The sequence below is a fragment of the Tamandua tetradactyla genome, chromosome 17 (genome assembly GCF_023851605.1).
Source record: "Tamandua tetradactyla isolate mTamTet1 chromosome 17, mTamTet1.pri, whole genome shotgun sequence".
In the NCBI taxonomy this organism is placed as follows: domain Eukaryota; kingdom Metazoa; phylum Chordata; class Mammalia; order Pilosa; family Myrmecophagidae; genus Tamandua; species Tamandua tetradactyla.
In genome coordinates, this window is record NC_135343.1 from 7,055,357 (window position 1) to 7,074,170 (window position 18,814).

An 18,814-nucleotide genomic window follows, 5' to 3' on the forward strand; every position below is an offset into this window, starting at 1 on the left:
TATGAACTGACATCAGTGAATAAACTGGGAGAATTTCATTGGTAACAGAGACCAATTTCTATCAGGAGATAGAAATAGGGTAAGATATTGGGTAATTGGAGCTGAAGGGATACAGATTGTGCAACAGGACTGACTGTAAAAACTCAAAAATGGATAGCACAATACTACCTAACTGTAATATAATTATGTTAGAACACTGAATGAAGCTGAGTGTGAGAATGATAGAGGGAGAAGGGCTGGGGGCACAAATGAAATCAGAAAGAAAGATAGACAAAAAAGACTGAGATGGTATAATCTAGGAATGCCTAGAGTGTATAATTATGGTGACTAAATGTACAAATTTAAAAATGTTTCTGCATGAGGAAGAACAAAGGAATGTCATTACTGCAGGGTGCTGAAAATAGATGGTAATTAATATTTAAAAATTTTAACTTATGTGTGAGACTAAAGCAAAAAATGTTTGATACAAAATTTATATTTTGACTAGTGCAGTTCCTTATATAACTTATGTGGACAGCTTAATTGAACACCATAAGTACATGGAACCTTGAGTAGGGCATACGATGCTGTATGTTTGTCCAGAGTGATGCCCCAGTAAATCCCAGAGTGTTTTGAACAGTGAGTAATAAAGTATTTGCAAAGTCACCTTGGGGGAGTGGTGAGAAAGGGGGAAAATTCAACTTCCCCAAGTGGAGAATTCTGGATATTGTCACAAGCAGTGGGGACAACCAAAGCAATAGGCTGAGCCCCCAGTCTTGGGGTTTGTTCATATGAAACTTAACCCACAAAGGATAGGTCAAGCCTACTTAAAATTAGGCCTAAGAGTCATCCCCAAGAGAACCTCTTTTGTTGTCAGATGTGGCCGCTCTCTCCAGCCAACACAACAAGCAAATTCACCGCCCTCCCCCTGTCTACATGGGACATGACTCCCAGGGGTGTGGATCTTCCTGGCAACATGGGACAGAAATCCTAGAAGGAGCTGAGACCCAGCATCAAGGGATTGAGAAAACTTTTCTAGACCAAAAGGGGGAAGCATGAAATGAGACAAAATAAAGTGTCAATGGCTGAGAGATTCCAAACAGAGTTGAGAGGTTATTCTTACACATTAAATAGATATCACCTTGTTAGTCAAGATGTAATGGAGAGGCTGGGGGGAACTGCCTGGAAATGTAGAGTTCTGTTCCAGTACCCGTGTTTCTTGAGGATGATTGTATAATGATATAGCTTTCACAATGTGACTGTGGGATTGTGAAAACTTTGTGTCTGATGCTCCTTTTAACTACCTTATCAACAGATGAGTAAAACATATGAAATAAAAATAAGTAATAGGGGGAACAAATGTTAAAATAAATTTAGTAGATTGAAATGCTAGTGATCAATGAGAGGGAGGGGTAAGGGGTCTGGTATGTATGAATTTTTTTCTGTTGTCTTTTTATTTCTTTTTCTGAATGATGCAAATGTTCTAAGAAATGATCATGATGATGACTATGCAACTATGTGATGATATTGTGAATTACTGATTATATATGTAGAACGGAATGATCATATGTTAAGAATGTTTTTGCTTGTTAGTTGTTATATTTTTTAAAAAATTAATAAAAAAAAAAAGAACCAAGGCTACTGGAACACAGCTCAGCAGTTTCAGGTACTTCCCTCCAGCCACTCCAATACACCATAAACTAAAAAGGGATATCTATAGAATGTGTAAGAATAACCTCTAGGATAACCTCTCCACTCTGTTTGAAATCTCTCAGCCACTGAGACTTTGTTTTGCCTCATTTCTCTTTCCCCTTTCGGTCAAATAGGCTTTCTCAATCCCATGATAAAGCAGGACATTTTGATAAGAAACAATGATCAAACACAAGCATGGGATCCAGCCAGATGATGCATGCTTAAGTTACTGAAAAGAACCCAGCAAAGGCTCACCACAAGCAGCATCACTAACTTTCCCTTTAGTTCTCAGCCCAGTGGTAAATTTACTGAAAATGAAGTTGGGGATTGAATCACGTACCCCACAAAAGACATGTTCCAAGTTTAATCCACGCTCCTGAGGATGTGAAACCATTTGCAAAGGGGACCTCTGAAGATATTATTATTAAAGATTCGGCCAAGTTGAATAAGGGTGGGTCGTAATCGGCAAGACTGGAGGCTTTATAGAGAGAGGAAAGTGAGGTGCTACAGATTTTGGAGAAAGCATGGCCATTGCAATATCTTGATTCTGGATTTCCAACCTCCAAACTGTGAGCCAACAAATTCTCGTGGTTTAAGCCAACCCATTGTGTGGTGTTTCTCACGGAAGCCCGACAAACTAAGGCACATGGGCATGGGGGGTTATTCTTAAGCTACCGATAACATTCCTGGAGGGAAGGACATGCTGAAAAGAACCAGGAGTTCTTGGGCTCAGTGAAGAGCATTTCATGTATGGTTACAAAGGCTGTAGCTAAGAACCAGCCTAATCATGACACAAAGAACCATCTACGCTCTAAGACACAAAACAATGCCCCCATGTGGTCCTTCAAAGCTGCAGGTGTGTCCTGGAGGCAGTGGCGTCTCTGCAGTCCCTGCTTGCCTGAGGTTAAGTGCATGCAGTTCTGAGCCTGCCCTCCACCACCTGCCATCTCCGAAGCAGTTTATTTGCATGTTGCTTAATTCCCTGAGATGTAGGGCTCTGGCCCCTGTGTTTGGTTCTTTGAATTGCAATGTGATATCAAATGCAAAGCACCAAGAGGCTGAGAGGATGTCAGCTTTCATTACTACTTTCTTCCCTGTTTGGTACAGAGCTAAGTGACGCTCGGTTGTTACCTGCAGTGCTCGAAGCCTCTGCTCAAGGCGGGATCTCCGACTGTCCGAGGAGTCCTGGGCCCTGGGGCTGGTGTGGAGTCCCTGGCACCCAGGGTGGGCACAGAGGGGCTCTGCCTGTGGTCTGCAGCCTACAGACTGGACCCCACGCAGACAGACAGATGCCTGTTTCAGCAAGAGCTGTGCATGCTGGTGGCAAATGGTGAGAGTGGCCAGGTCAGAAGTGTGGGTCCACAGGGGCTTCTGAGCACAACCTTCCCTCTTCTGATTTGGGATAGACTGCCAGGTTTCTTCTCAGTCTTTTAAAGAAATACCTAAAATCAGCCAGCATAATGTTTAAATAAAGAGGGATTGTTTTAACGGGGAACTGGAAGACAATATGGTTCTCCTTTCTTATTGATGCTCTACAGCTTATTTCCTGAGATAAGGCATGCTTGGACCTAAATTTGCATTTCTTAAGAACTGAAAACCACAGTCACAATTGCCGGATCCCAGTGGCTTCCCAGAAAAAAGGAAAAATCAATATATGGGGTATAAGGCATGGTTTTCTGAGGGGTTCCCATAACACCAGCATGGGACCCACACAGTGGTTTAAATACAGCTGCTTCTGCACCAACTATTTGCCTTGAGGTTGCATACAGGGTGATGCTTAACATGGGACAAGGTAGCAAATTCCTACATCTCGGTAATCTTATATCTGTTTTGTTCGGACACCACTTGTGGATTAATGAAAAGTCTTCTACCTTCAGGTATCACAGAAAACTGTTGGCTGAGCCTGGGGAGCTGTGGCAAAACGTGAAACATATCAAGTTCAAACAGGCCGCTGGATTTTCAAACTCAGTTTTGTTCATTCGCAGATATTTCTGATGTAGTCAGGGAGTAGTCTCCTTAAGAAAGAACAGAACAAAATTCTAAGTCCTTAAAATGAACTCCAGTTTACGTTTTTGCTAGTTGTTCTTCCTTGTCCCTGGCATTTGTTTGCTCTAAGCCTCTGTGAAATGTCCTCCTATTTCGAAACCATCATTAACTCTGACTTTACCTAGTCAGACCAGGCTGGCCAAACAAGATTGCAACAGTGATAATGTAATAATAATAATGGAAACAAGCAAGGCCCTTTCTGTCCACACGCCGGAAGGACTTCTGCTCCCACATGGCGCCTCTGCTCTAAGGGTCACCCCTCTTCTGACTGTCTGCCTTTGGTTGTTCCCCAAAGTTCTGACCAAATCTCAGAGACTGGTCTGGGGCATCACCAGGACAAATGGATGCTTTGAAATTAGGCTGCAGTTTGTTCCATCACAGCTTTCCTGTCCAGACTCACGCTTTTACCTGCACTCAAGCAGTTATGGCTTCAGCACAGGGAATGATCGCTCTGATTGTGACCAGAGGCTACACTGCTCAGGTTCTGGCTTACCCTGGATTCTCAGGCACCTCTGAGTTTGTGATTAGAAAAAAAAGTCTGTGCTGTGCTGAGGCTCCCAGCTGGCACAGGGACACTTGTCGCATCAACACGTTTACGCTGAACGCCCCCATCCTGGAGGGAAGCAAGAAGGCAGTGGTGGTGGGAGGGGCGCACGGAAGTCACCTGCTGCAGGGAGCCAGGCTTCCACGGGCGACAGCAGAGCTCAGCAGAACTGCTGGCAGGGAACAAGTGGTCAGCGGTCCGATGCTGTGCCGCCACAACGACCCTTGGTGAGACGTAGTGATAGTGCCTGTCCAAATCTGGAGTGGACCAGATCACCAACTTCCTTGTGAGGCGCATAACATCAGTGTTTCCAAGGCCCGCTGTTGGCTAACGTGGATGGCTGGGGCCCAAGGACACTCACTCGTCTTCACGGGGGGCGATGGGTCACGCTACAGGTCACAGACTTCAGCAGGTGGACCCGGGCCAGGCGTCCCAAGCTTTCCACGTACTCCTTTCCTTCATAAGGCACAGCGTGGGCCGCCCCACGCTCGAAATTACAGCACCCTTGGCTGCGGCCTGATCTAAAGCACCTATGATTTCTGTACCTTTTGAAATAAACTTGCATTTCATTAACTGCAACACAGTCTGTGGAGATTTGAAAAAGTCGTATTTATGAGGGGACAGTCATTTCGTCTACAGGAACCAGTTGTTTTGTCTACAGCCAGCGCTCAGCATGCATCTGGACTTGAAGACGCATCGGGTTCCATCTGAGGTTTGAAAGCAGGGGTCTGGGGGAGTCAGGTCACCACTCTTTGTCATTTTGTACTGCCCGGGCCACCGGGCCCTTCTCTGCTCGCCATCCTGTCCGTGAAACGGAAGCCTTGGACGGCTAAGCAGGTGTTCCTCCCGATCCCCCAGACAGCTGAGCTCAGGGCAGGACCCTTCCTTCTCCGAGGCACTGATGTCTCTAAGGAGCTTTGGGAACCCAGCACATGCCCAACTGGAAAGCCAAGCAATGGGAAGTAATGCTGAAAACAGGGCGTTTCTTCCACATGGTACCAAGAAACCCCATCTCAGGAGGCTGGTGGGGGCGCCTGGGTGCGGGGTCGGGGAACCAGGGGGGGAGGGAGCCTGGGAGGGAGGGAGCCTGGGGGGGGGAGGTGCCTGGGTGGGGGGGTGCCTGGAGGGAGGGAACCTGAGAGGGCTCCCTGGCCGCCCCTGTGCTGCCCCTGTGGGGGGAGCTGGCCTGCTCAGTCCACAGGAACTTCTCCAGGGCACCTCGACTCCAGACCACAGACCGAGCTGGGTTTTGAATACCATTACCAAAACCACATAGCAACAATCTGCTCCACGTGCCACCCCGGAGACGGGGTGCATGACGACCCGCCTCCACGAGGAAATGCTTCCCATCCCGAAACTTGAAGCACATGACCCTGGGTCAGGGGCCTGCCTTGGAGGGGCTCGGTGCCGGGGACTCAGGTTAGTTTGGGCTGCCGCTGAGTTCCCAACCATCCTCGGGCTACTCGGTCACCCCAGGAGGGATTTACAGCCCTGGCCCCGCCAGCAGCCCGGTCCTGGCAGGTCACAGGCAGCCTTTAGAATGGCATTAGGTAGTTTCTGCAGCTCCAAATCATGCTTCCATTAATTGAACCATTGTATTCTTACAAGTCTGGGTGGCACATGTCCAACTTTGGAAACTCTAATTTACTAAATAGCTTATTATTTTCCTATTTACTAGTTTACTATTTCTAATTTACTAAATAGTTAAGAGCAATCTCCAAACTGAGCTGTTCTTTATATAACATGGTAGTTCTCAGAAACTTCAGGTATTTATATGACACCTGAGACTCGTGAGCTCTGAAGCTATGAAAGTCAGCATTACCCCATACAGGAACTGCTTAAAAAGTTGAGAAAAGGGATCAGACTTCGAAGTAGAGATATGAATAAAGCTGATCTGGACAGGACTAAGTTAAATCAGAATACAGGGTAAAGGATGATATCGTCTATATTTTGAAACTTCAACGTCGGTGTGAGACTAAAGGGAAAGATGTTTATTGGGTGCAAAATTTATGTTTTCGGTGGTGCATTTCCTGATTTAACTCACATGGTCAGTTTAGTTGAACACCATAAGTACGTGGAATCTTAAATAGGGTGTGAGATTTTGTTGGTTTGTCCAGGATAGTGTGATGCCCCCATAAATCCCAGAGTGATCTGGAATGTAAATAAAGAAGTACTTGCAAAGTTCCCTTGGGTAACTGGGGAGAAAGGAGGAAATATTCAATTTCCCCGTTTGAAGAATTTCTGATATTCTCACAAGCATTGGGGACAACCAAATAAATAGGGAGAGCCCTGGATCTTTGGGTCTGCCCCTATGAAACTTATTACTGCAAAGAACAGGCTAAGGCTACTTAAAATTAGGCCTAAGAGTCACCTCCAGAGAACCTCTTTTGTTTCTCAGATGTGGCCTCTCTCTCTAACCCAACTCGGTAGGTAAATTTTCTGCCCTCCTATTCTACATGGGACACAACTCCCAGGGATGTAAATTTCCCTGACAACATGGGACAGAAATCCCAGGATAAGCGGGGACCCAGCATTAAGGGATTGAGAAAGTTTTCTTGAACAAAAGGGAAAAGAAAGAAATGAGACAAAATAAATTTTCAGTGGCTGAGAGGTTTTAGATTTGAGTGGTTATCCTTGAGGTTATTCCTGTGCATTATATAGGTATCCCTTTTTAGTTTATGGTGTATTGGAGTGGCTGGAGGGAAGTAGCTGAAACACTTGGGCTGTGTTCCAGTAGCGTTGATTCTTTTTTTTCTTCTTCTTTTTTTTTTTAATATTTTTATTATAGGCAACAAACAAACACAGAAACATTCTTGACATGGTTATAATCAATTAACCTTAATTCTTGAAGTCAGTTGTATAATAACACAACGTTTACAGTGTGACTGTGTGATGGCGAAAACCTTGTGTCTAATGCTTCTTTTATCTGTCCAGGGTATGGACAGATAAGTAAGAAAATACAGATAAAAAATAAATAAATAATAGGGGAGACAAAAGGTATAATAAATTGGGTAGAAGGAAATACTAGTGGTCAATGAGAGGGAATGGCAAGGTGTATGGTATGTATGAGTTTTTTCTTTTTATTTCTTTTTCTAGAGTGAGGCAAATGTTCTAAAAATGATCATGGTGATGAATACAGAACTATGTGATGATATTATGAGCCATTGATTTTACGCCATGTGTGGGCTGTATGTGAAGATTTCTCAATCTCAAAATCCTATCTTTTAAGCACAGCCGAGATTGGGTGCTGCTGTGTAACTGTCTGAAAAATACTGTATATGATGCAAAATTTATTCTTTAGATTTTTTTTTTCTCTCCTGTAGGACAAAACTGATCTGATATTTTCTTTTGGGGGGAAGTGGTAACTGTTTGGGCATACTAAGGTTATAATAAAAAATATGCCCTTCGTTTTCCGATTTCATGTCCAAAACTTTTTCAGATAATCTTTCCTGAGAAATAGTCCTTGAAACTGAAGAAATAAAAGTAGATCGATCACTAACGGTTACTCACTTCGTAAAACTAAGGCTCTAGGGCTGGTTTCAATTATCTTCCTCTGTACTGAGACCCACGGAAACCCGTGGTTTGGTTAATCCCAAGTGCTACGGGTATTTTTCTTTCCCGCTTGTTCCGCCTCTACTGCAATAGCCAGAAGTGAATTTCACAAGCAGTGTGTAATGCCTTGTTAAAACTAGAAAACTGCTCCGCTTCAAGTTAGGAAACTGCTGTCTTGGGATTTCAGGCTAAGAGAAAACACTTTCTCTCCTCGCCAAGGCCCACGCGCTTTCCGATGTGTGCGCGCAGCGGGCGGACCAGCACGTCCCCCGTGGGACCGGGGTTGCTCCCCGCGGGAAGCGTGAGCGTCAGGGGGGCCCACACATGGGAAACACAGCACTGCCCATTGGCGACCCCGGCCAGAGGGCTTCACGTGTGTGCGTGTGTGTATGTGCGTGTGTGCGCGTGTGTCTGTGTGTGTTCGTGCGTGTGATTCCCATCCGCGGCTCCGGCCGCTCAGCCCTCCAAGGAGCCGGTCCTGGGGCATCTTATAAAAGGACTTCTCAGGCTGTCCCTCGGCGCACCTGGCCTTGGCCAGAGGTCCCCGGGGCGCCGCGGCGGCGGGAGCGGCGCTTCCCCCTGGCCCTGCCCCACCCTCCTTTCCCACCCGCCCGCAGCGCCCCCCCCCCCAGGCCCAGCCTCGGAAAGGGGGGCCCCGGCCGCTCACCACTGGACGATGCCGCTGTGCAGGTCCCGGCTGTCCCCGCCGCCCGAGGGGGAGGCCGGCGCGCCCTCGGCCATGGCTGGGAGCCCCGGGCCCGCCGCGCCGAGGCTGGGAGCGGGCGGTGCGCGTCGGCGGCGCTGGGCTGCACCCGTCCGGCCGCCGCTGCCGCTCTGCGCTGTTTACTTTAGAGCGGGGCGCGGGGCGGGGGGCGCGGGGCCGGGGCGCGGGGCGGGGGGCGCGGGGCCGGGAGCCGAGCTCTCCAGCCCGAGCCCGGGGCGCGCGGGGAGCCGCTGATCGAGCCCGCCAGGCCCGAGCCCCGAGAATCCGCGCCCCGCGCCCCGCTCTGCAGGTTAGGGGGGGTCTCACCCTCGATCACGGGATGGAAACCCCGACATCCACACAGAACGGAACGCGACAAATGAAAAAACACCATGCGTGGCTCGGTGGACGTATTTGGCCAATTTTCGAAAGCGTCGCTGCCCACGCTCCATTCGCAGATTCTGGGGTCATCGGTCCGGGGGTGGCGAGGCAGACGGGCTTTCCCCAGCTCTCCCGGGTCCCAGGGGCGCATACCCGGCTGAGAACCACCGTGCCTGGGGGCTTTGAAACATCTCGGTTGCTCGAAGCTCATGGAGTGGGCGGTCCCAGGGGATCCCAGGGCGCAGGGTCAAGGACCCTTGCCCTGCGGTGGTCCTGCAGCCAGGGCCATCTGTATTAACGTCCTTGCTGCGCGACCTCGAGGGACCCAGCTACTCTCAGAGTTCCGGTTTCCTGGTGGGAAAATTATAAGGGGTGGTGAGCATTAAATGAGATAACAAAAAAAATATTGGGCATAACAAGAGCTCGGTAAAGCCTGGTCTCATTGCGCCTTGTACCCTCACAAGGATTTCCCCTCTAGGCCGGTCGGAGGCATGGGTGGTGGGTGGGTGGGTGAGTGGGCACATCCACAATTCGCAAGTGGCCTGGGCCCCTGGTCTTACTGAGTTCCCCGGGTCAGGGCTGGGTTCTTAAAAAAGCCATCCGGGAGGGGACAGTTGATCCCATTTTGCCCCAGGAGCCCTGCAAGGGCACCTAGAGGGGATTCCCTGGACACCCTGCCAGGAGGTAGGTCAGTTGTCCAGTGACACGCAGGTTGACAGCAGTTGGTATCAGTCAGGGCCTGGAGACCCCGCTGAATAACTAAGACCCAATGGCTACTTGGATTAAGAACTAGCAGCGAGAGAGGGGACAGAAGAAACAAGGAGGTGATGTGATAGGACAAAGACCATCCAAGCCAGCTCTCTTGAGGTCAGCTCCCCTTCTCCAGTCATTTCTAGAAGAGGTGGAAGGTCCTCCTGGGGTGGGGCAGGGCAGGGCAGGGAGCCCCACGTGTCTCCTCACCTGCTCTGCTTGGCCCTGGACACTCACATCCTGAGCCTCCTGCCTGCTCAGTGGCTGTGAACAAGGGCTCCGTACAGTCCCATGTGCTGGTCCTGCTGCAGCTTCTACCACCTGGGAAACTTCCCAGACCTCCACTCACTTCCACAGAGACGGAAAATAACCATGGACCTAGCCTTCTGTTCTCTCAGGCACAGTTGGAGTCATGTTATGTCCCTGCTGGTTACATAATATTTGCATATTTACAGAGCGCTAAGACAGACCTTGGAAATACAATGGTGAACCCACAACCTTCTGGTTGACCAGAAGTCTCTAATTTGCCTGCGCATTGCATCAAATGCTAGATGCTAGGAGATGCAAACCTCGGCCCATAGCTGTTGCAGCCGGTTGGTGAGAGGCTGTAGAAATGAGGCCATGGGGTCAATTTCACTTCTTCAAAAGGGCCAGTTAATTTCTTCTACTAGAGGTGACAGATGGGGCCCCTAGTGTCATCAGCCGTCTTATAAATGCAGACTCTGGGTAGGTGTTTGCTGTTGCAGTGACACTTGGGATAATGTATTCACAGATTGTGCCGTCCTAAGGAATTGGACCTCTGCACATGGCTTTTTCCCTAGTTGTATAATTAAGACTTCTGTTTGGCTTGAGTAAATAGCCACATAGACCACTAAGGAGAATTAGGTATAAAATCCATTTTGTTTTCAAAGAATGGTTAATTGCAACTGACAAAACAAAAAATGTCATTAAGCAGCATTCCCAGATGAGACAGCCAAGCCCATGCATATGATTTCTCACACCTGAGAAGTCTAGTCTCTATCTGAGTCCAGGTTTAGCATCTTAACTCCAGTGTCTAATGCCATTACAAGGGAAAATAAACCTTAAAGTTTATGTCAGATTGAATCCAACTCCTTATTTCACATTTTGTGTATCTCCCTCTGCCAGAGACTCCACCTTTTTTAGCTGAACAGTGACTTCTTTTGCATACATTGATGTAATTCGTTTCCAAGAGTATTCATTTAGGCTCATTTCACTTTCTAAAAGGGCACCAGCTGTGCCCTGTCTTTGCACAAAACCACCTCTGATCCTGGGTGCTTAATTTCATGGAATTCTTGCAGTTTTTCATTTTTTGTGACTATACCCAGGTGTCATCAGGCAATAGCTGTGTTCTAAGATCAACCTAATGCGTATGAGAGTGTTTGGTCAGAAATGCAGAAAGTGGCCACATCTTCAGGGACAGAGCATGACAAAACACAGGCAACATGATGTCCCACATCAGCCCAGAAGAGACTTTCCAAAACCGTTGGACTCTAATCCAAAAAGCTGTGGAGATTTTCAAACTACCCTGAAGCAAACAATTTCACTGGAGAGGTTCCAAATTGCTGTCCTGTGTTTAAGTTTTCCTGGGTCTACATTCATCTCCTGAGCTTCTGAGCTCATGCTCAGATGAAACCCACGGGAATGCCACATTCCCGGGCAAGTGCGTAGTGGGGACCTCTACCCCACATAAAGCCCTGCTCTGCCATTTCTGATCTGAAACCCATGACTTGGAGCCCTGCCACAGAGGTTGCTCGCCCGACTCATGGTTTCCCCTTTTCTTTTTCTGGCAGAAGTCACGTGGAAGGCTGGCGCAAACTCCGCAGTGCAAGCTCTGAGGTTTTGGAATGAAAGGAATGGCTTCACCTCTCCTGCAATGCCTGAATGTTTTTTTTTTTTTTTTTTTTTTTTTTTAAAGGAAAGACAGAGAGAAGGAAGGAAGGATAGAAGGAAGGAAGGAAGGAAGAAAGGGAAACATTTTTAAACATTTTCTTGTTTTATTGTATTCTGTTTCTCCGTTTTTGTTACATGGGCTGGGGCCGGGAATCGAACCGAGGTCCTCCGGCATAGCAGGCAAGCACTTTGCCCGCTGAGCCACCGCGGCCCGCCCAATGCCTGAATGTTTTGATTTGAAGAGTGGCACATTTGAACTCTTTTGTTACAGCACAAGTGGGATTTTCAAGACATCTGATTAAAAAAAAAAAAAAAAGCAAAACCAAAATGGGACGTGGTTTCCTTTTCTGCAAAGGATTAGTAGGAATTAAATAAGTCGTTTTATTAGAGCTGTCTTGTAACATTGACTGGCACGTTTCCAAATAGTAATTGTGTGCAAAATTCTAAATCACACCCTATTACATTTAACAATTTTCCAAAGGAGTGGGCAAAGGAACACTGAAGCAATTACTTTGGATTTGTATAAACACTATTTAAAAGACTTTTGCGGGCAAGGGGAGTTATTTTTTTTTAAAGCAGTTTGAAAATTATAGCCTTCGCTGACTTTTTGGTGTGACAAACCTTCAGCTTACTTCGCAGTTCATGTTATTCTTTGGTAAAAACATACCCCAACAGCTGCTTGCTCTCTGCCTTCTTGTGTGGAATTATTTCATGATACCATCCCCACTATGAAATGAATTTCACCGCCACCTCCCCCAAACAAAATACATTATACACATTTGAAACATCTTTCTGAAAGAAGAGAAAGGATATCAGACTGCCTTTCAATCTGTTACACGATCCCGGTCTGCTGGATTACCAATTGGAATTCTCAGCAGAGAAATGTATGAAAGCTTTCTAAAAAGCGTCTGCCTAGAACAAATAACCCAATCATAAAATGGGCTAAAGAGATGAATAGACGTTTTTCCGAAGATGGCTAAAAAGCACATAAAGAGATGCTCATTTTCATTAACTATAAGGGAATTGCAGATCGAGACTACAATGAAAACAAATAAAAATAACGACTACAATGAGATGCCACTTCACACCTATAAGAATGGCTGCTATTAAACAAACAGGAAACTATAAATGTTGGAGAGGATGTGGAGAAATTGGGACACTTATGCACTGCTGCTGGGAATATATAATGGTACAAGCCACTATGAAAGACAGTTTGGCGTTTCCTTAGAAAACTAAATATCGAGTTTCCTATGACTCAGCAATTTACTATTCAGTATACACCCAGAAGAGTTGAAAGCAGTAGCACAAACAGACATTTGCACTCCAATGCTCATAGCAGCATTATTCACAATTGCCAGAAGATGGAAACAATCCAAGGATCCATCAACAGACGAGTGGATAAACAGAATGTGGTATATACATACAATGGAATATTATGCAGCATTTAGACAAAATGATGTCCCAAAACATACGGCAGAATGGATGTAACTTGAGGACATAATGCTGAGTGAAATAAACCAGACAAAAAAGGATAGCTGCTGAAAGATTGCACTTTTGTGATCTTGGTAAAGGTAAACTCAGAGGTTTATGACACAGAATATAAGGGGCCTAGAGATACACAGAAACTAGAGATGGGTGAACTGTTAGCTAATGAGGTTGAACTTAAATGTAAGGTATTGGATGAAGTGAAGGCAGTTCATTACTGGGTCTATAAGTAATATTGCCATATTGAAGGTGAGCATGATTGAAAGGGGTTGTATAGACCCAGGTGTCCCACACTGCAAATATAAATAAGTTTCTTGCGTTAACTACTTCAAAGGTATAAATCTTGTACAAAGAGTTTATAATATCAGGGTATGGGGGAAACTACTCTTGCAAGCTATGACCTATGTTTGACAGGAAGACAGCACAGTACCTTTGCAATATCAGGGGTAAATAGTTATGGGGGAAGGACAAGAGTTAAGAGGAGGTTTGGACTTTTTGTTTGGTCAGGGTGTGTTTATCAGTCATTTTTCCCTTGAGAGCAACGAAAATTGTCTAAAATTGAGAGTGTTGATGATTATACCATTAAGTGAGAATAATATGAGACATGGACTATTGACTTTGGCCATTAAACATGATGTCCAATGGATGGAGGTAGCTGAAAGACACAGTGAGTGAGAAGGAGAATGACAAACTCTGGCGCATACATATGATCGAATATTGTGCTGCTGCAGAAAGGAACAAAGTCATGAGGCATGTAATGAGATGAAAAGACCTGGGGGACATTATGTGATACAAAATAAGTCAGAAACAAAAGAGCAAATAGTGTATGGTCTCATTTAGAAAATACTTAATATGGAAATTGGGACCTAGATTGTAAGCTCTTATAGTAGTCACATTTGGTCCAGAGCGGTAATTGTTCTTTCTAGATTTTGAGAGGCTATGCTATATATATATAAAATCTGGAATTTCCCAGAACTTTGAGTACCTAACACTCAGAGTATGAGTTTTGCAGGCCTGAAAGTCAGCACTGCCATGTACAGCAACTGTTAAAGAAATTGAAAAAGAGATCAGGCTTCAACAGAGTTAAGAACGAAGCTGATTGGGTCATTGGATTTTAGAACTTCACCTACTTTATGAGACCAAAGTAAGAGAGGTTTATTTTGTTCAAAGCCTAAATTTTCTGTAGCACATAATCAACCTGTTTGGATGGATGATTTAAACAACCCAAACACATGGAGCCCAAAATGGGAATGAAGGCTTATCATTCTATATAGCTTAATATAATGCCCAGATGCGTCCCACAATATGTTGAGCAGATAATTAGAAAGTATTGGCAAAGCCCAAAATGGGAGAAAAAATACGAAACTATTAAACTTTACCACCAGGGAAATCCCTGATACTGTCTCAAATATTAGGGACATCCAAGTCAATAGGCCAATCCCTTGACCTTGAGGCTTGCTCTTGTGAAGCTTATTTATGTAGCAGAGAAGCCGAGCCTACCTATTGTTATGCTTACAAGTTACTTCCAGAAAACTTTATGCTTGGATATGGCCACTCTCTCTCCTTAACCCAACTTTGCAAGTAAAATCATTACCATTTCCCCTCTGTTGGATGTGACATCCAAGGATGAAAGTCTCCCTGGCAATATGGGACATGACTCCCAGGGATGAGCCTGGCCCTGGCACCATGGGATCTACAAAGTCTTCTTGATTAAAAGGGGAAAAGATTTGTAACAAATAAGGTATCAGTGGCTGAGAGAGTTCAAACAGAGTTGAGAGGCTACTCTGGAGGCCTCTGTTACATAAGCTTCCACTAGATATTGCTATCTATCATGTTTTGCCAAAACCCAACCAAAACCATTCCTGCCAACCCAAAAGAACACCTAGGACTTTATCTGAGATTCTACAAAGCGTTCATACACTATGATTACTTTCCAGAAACCTACAACCTTCAGATGGGTTCCTAGGCCAGATAAGTCCTGAGACCCAGAGAGTCCAGTCTCTCCAGAACATCAACTAGTTCCATCCCCCATCCCATATTATCAACACCCCTTTTCAACATGAAAAAGTTAGAATGGGCATAGCCCAAATACCCTAAAGATTGGGAGAAGGATCAAAGGAGAAGGAGGAATTATAAAAGAGAAGATAGGCTTTAGCAAATGAGTAGGACTGCTGAATCATTATACTGATATTTCTTTTAGTCTCCAATGTCTTGGAGCAGATAAATGGAAACACCTAAAATTGTGGAACTGTAACCCATACCAAACTCTGAAATCTGTCCTATAACTAATTGTTGTGGTGTGCTTTGAAATTTATTGCTTTTTGCATATATGTTATTTTTCACAATAAAAAAAGAAAGAAAAATGGAAAATCTAGAAATAAAAATAAAAAACATCTGCCTGCGTGCTTTGCTGGAGAACAAAAGTAAACACATCCCAGTGAATGCCTAGAGCTTAGGAAAAGAAGTGTGTCTTTGCCTCAGTTAAAAACCACAACTAATATTAAGACCCCAAAAGCCAGTCTAAGATATAAACAGTTGTCAAGATTGTCTTTTTCAAATACAATTTTCACGTCACCATTATGCCAAAAACCTTAAAAGCATCTCTCCACCTCTCTCAGTCACATTCTACTGAGTGTTCCTGGTCATACCTGTCCAGCCTGCCTCTTGTTACCCCCCAGTGAGACCACTCGGTTTGGCAGCACTTTTTAGAACCCTGCACAGAAAGCAGATGAGCTGGAGTTGCCAAGGGGAGAGGCCACGGGAAGCCAGGCAGGTAGAGCTGGGAGAGGGTCGGTGCCGAGAACTTCCATTATGAGGTCAGCCGTCCCCCATGAAGTTGATTTCTTCAGGATTCGTCAGTGTCCTCCAACAGCCTGCCTTTCCACTCGAGCTAGTTTGAGCAGGTTTTCTTTTCTTATAACAAACTGATGAGTTTGTAATATGTTTTATTCATCAACTCCCTGAGGCTTCTGGGAGAAGCAGGCTGATTCCACGCCAACCTGAAAACGGTCATCTCAGAGGACACTTGGTGCGTCGGGCAAAGCAGAGGGAAGGCTACAATTTAGTAGTCATTCAACAAACATGTATGAAGGCCCTTGTTATGGTCAGGTTCTGGTGTCATCTTGGCCTAGTGATGAGGCCTGGTTGTCTGGTCAGGCTAGCACTGGCCTGACCATTGCCACAAGGATATTTTGTGGCCGGCTGATAAGCCGGAAGTCTGGTGTATTAAATCATCAGTCCGTAGATTGCAGCTGTGGCTGATCACATCAGCGATCAACTAAAGCGTGTCTCCCACAACGAGCCCAAGTCAGGACACACTGCAGCGGTCCTGCCTGCACGGCACCCACGAGCGTCACCGGCCAGAGCCGGTTTCTGATTGAAACGTAGAAATGGGTGTAAGGCTTGCCCCAAAGACTCTGAGAAGCTGGGTGAGGGTACAGGAAGTTCGTTTTACTCTACACTCTACTTCTGTGGATGTTTGCAATCACCCATAAGATTTTTGAAAAAAATATATTTTTGGAGCTCTCTCCTGAGGGATATGAAAGGCATATTTATACACACACACACACATTTAGACCTGCTTAAAAATGCTCTTAAGCTTGTCAAAAAATGAACCCTAGAATGTGATTGACAGTATAATTACCAAGAGTGTTTCATTAACATGGCACCATTAGGACTTTGATTTAGTGTTTTGCAAAATATTTGTACAACGAGGTATTCCACAAGAAAAAAAAAAGTGCATCTTTTTGGGAACTCACAAATACCCTATCGATCTTGGTGATTCACAGGTGCATTATCATATCAAAGGACCTGAGAAGTCCCGCAGTAAATCGTCCTGTTTAATTCAATTAAACTCAGTGTTTCCCAAATTGTCTACAGTGTCCCATGCCACCCCGTTTTGGTTTGTTTGTTTGCTTGTTTTGCAGAACATTGATTCACACCAGTGATCATCTTGGGGACAGTAGGGTTCCAGGGACTCAATTTAGGAAACAACGGTGTGAGCTCCAGCAGGGGTGAGTCCAATTTCCTGGGCTTTCCTGGGACTTAGGCATGTTAAACCACATGGTTTCTGGGGTTTGACCGGAAGGAAGCCCAGTGTTCTGGTCTCCTGCTTCCCTTGTGCACTTTTCTTCTGCTTTGGCTCCTCCCCACGTCCACCTCCTGCCGCCCTCCTCAAGCAGAGGACGGGGCTTCCTTCCCAGCGCAGGCCCCTCAGCTCTCCTGCCGGAGCAGCGGCCCTGACCGGCGGGAACAGGAGGCCATGGAACCTTCTGGCTGCTTGGGGTTCCAGAAGAAAACTCGGCACCACGCTTTCCTTTCCCCCCGCAGCCCAGCTCGGTCCTTCTCATGCCCAGCACACTCTCACTCAGCTGTTCCTATGTGAGGATTTAGCTCTGTCCAAGGAGGGGTGGTGTGCAAAGTTAAAAACCCATATTTGGTCCTGCTTGACTCATTCAGCATTCTGACATGATTCAAATGCATTTTCTCCGATTTTCTTTTTAGCCGGCCCTTGAACGCATGCCTGAGCCGGGTGTTACAAAGCACGATGCAACCTGACCAGGCTTAGTATGTCCTTGGTCCGGAAGCTTTATTTGAGAAAGGATGAGTGTGGTCATAACTTTGTGATGAATGTGACCATAACGGCCCAGCAAATACGCAAAGAGTCAGAGTGTTATTCACAGATTCCCTTTTTTCCTTTATCCGCCCACCACACAGCCAGCCACTTCCCCTTCTCTTGTCCTCTCCTGGGACCCTGCCGGATGTCCCCACACCTTCTTCCCTGCCTGCAGCCCCCCAGCTCCCTCTCCTCTCCCTTCTCTATTCCGCTTCCCTTGTCTTCCCTGCTCCCTGGCGGCAGGCTGGGCAGAATCAGCAGCCTTTGATGCTGCTGCAAATCATGATGACGGCCATGCAAGTGCTGAAAGCAGGATTCTCACATACCCGTTTTTCTCATTCCTCCAGGTTTGGGCAATCCTTTACAGCTTATAAAGATGACTTCCATGTTCACTCATTTAAGGAGTAGATCTTTTTACAATTTCATAGCTAAAGAAGCTGAGTCTTAGAGATACCACTGCAGTTTTGCATCGTTTGGACCACTAAGTCTAATTTTTGCCTAAATTTTGATGATCAACCACATTTCTGGCGCATTCCAGAGCCCCGATGGACCAACACATGAGCACAGCGACACAACTCCCCACCTAAGGAATTCTGTTCTCTCCTCAGGTATAGGCCTAGGATTTCCAACATTCTTACAGACGCTTCTGTTTTGAACAACGGCTTGCCAGCCTCATCTTCCTCACCTGCCTGGGAGCCTTCCAAGGCAGAGAACTTGCCCTTCCTCAAGGAGCCACATGTTTGCACATTTCAGTGCCTTTTTCTGCCTGGGAGCGCTAGACCTCTTCTCATATCTTCTCCTGGCCTCAAGCTGCCCGGCCGACCTCAGGGAACATTGCCCTGTCCTGGAGGGCTTCCCCGAAACCCCCTCTTCCACAGCCATTTTAAGCAGGGGCCTCCTCTGCCCGCCCCCAGCCCCCTGACGGACCCCTGTCACAGCACCGCTCACACTGGGCCCCAGCAGTATGCGTGCTGAGCTGTCCTGCTACAAAGTGAGCTCCCCGAGTGCACAGACCGACCAGCATGACTTGGGCCAGGCTGTGACAGGTGTTGAATAAGTGTTTGTTGAATGACTAATGAAAAGAGATCTTAGAAACCTGAATCTGGGGTTCTCAAAGAGACCATGTCTTACATCTTTTGCTTTAGCATCATATTCT

At 46.1% G+C, this 18,814-nt stretch overlaps 1 protein-coding gene and 1 long non-coding RNA gene across 2 annotated transcripts in view; one reads left to right on the plus strand and one right to left on the minus strand.

Annotated features, from left to right (window-relative positions):
* Positions 1-8,576, minus strand: part of RFX8 (regulatory factor X8) — an 82,058-nt gene extending 73,482 nt beyond the window's left edge. Inside the window, exon 1 of the mRNA XM_077135077.1 lies at positions 8,481-8,576. Coding sequence (XP_076991192.1) covers positions 8,481-8,554 — 74 coding nt within the window. The 5' untranslated portion in view covers positions 8,555-8,576. The remainder of the gene's footprint in view (positions 1-8,480) is intronic.
* Positions 8,577-15,897: 7,321 nt separating this feature from the next.
* Positions 15,898-18,327, plus strand: LOC143661481 (uncharacterized). The gene is made up of 3 exons (XR_013164622.1): positions 15,898-16,071; positions 16,970-17,056; positions 18,006-18,327. It is a non-coding gene; the product is annotated as an uncharacterized LOC143661481 (long non-coding RNA).
* The last annotated feature ends 487 nt before the right edge of the window (positions 18,328-18,814 follow it).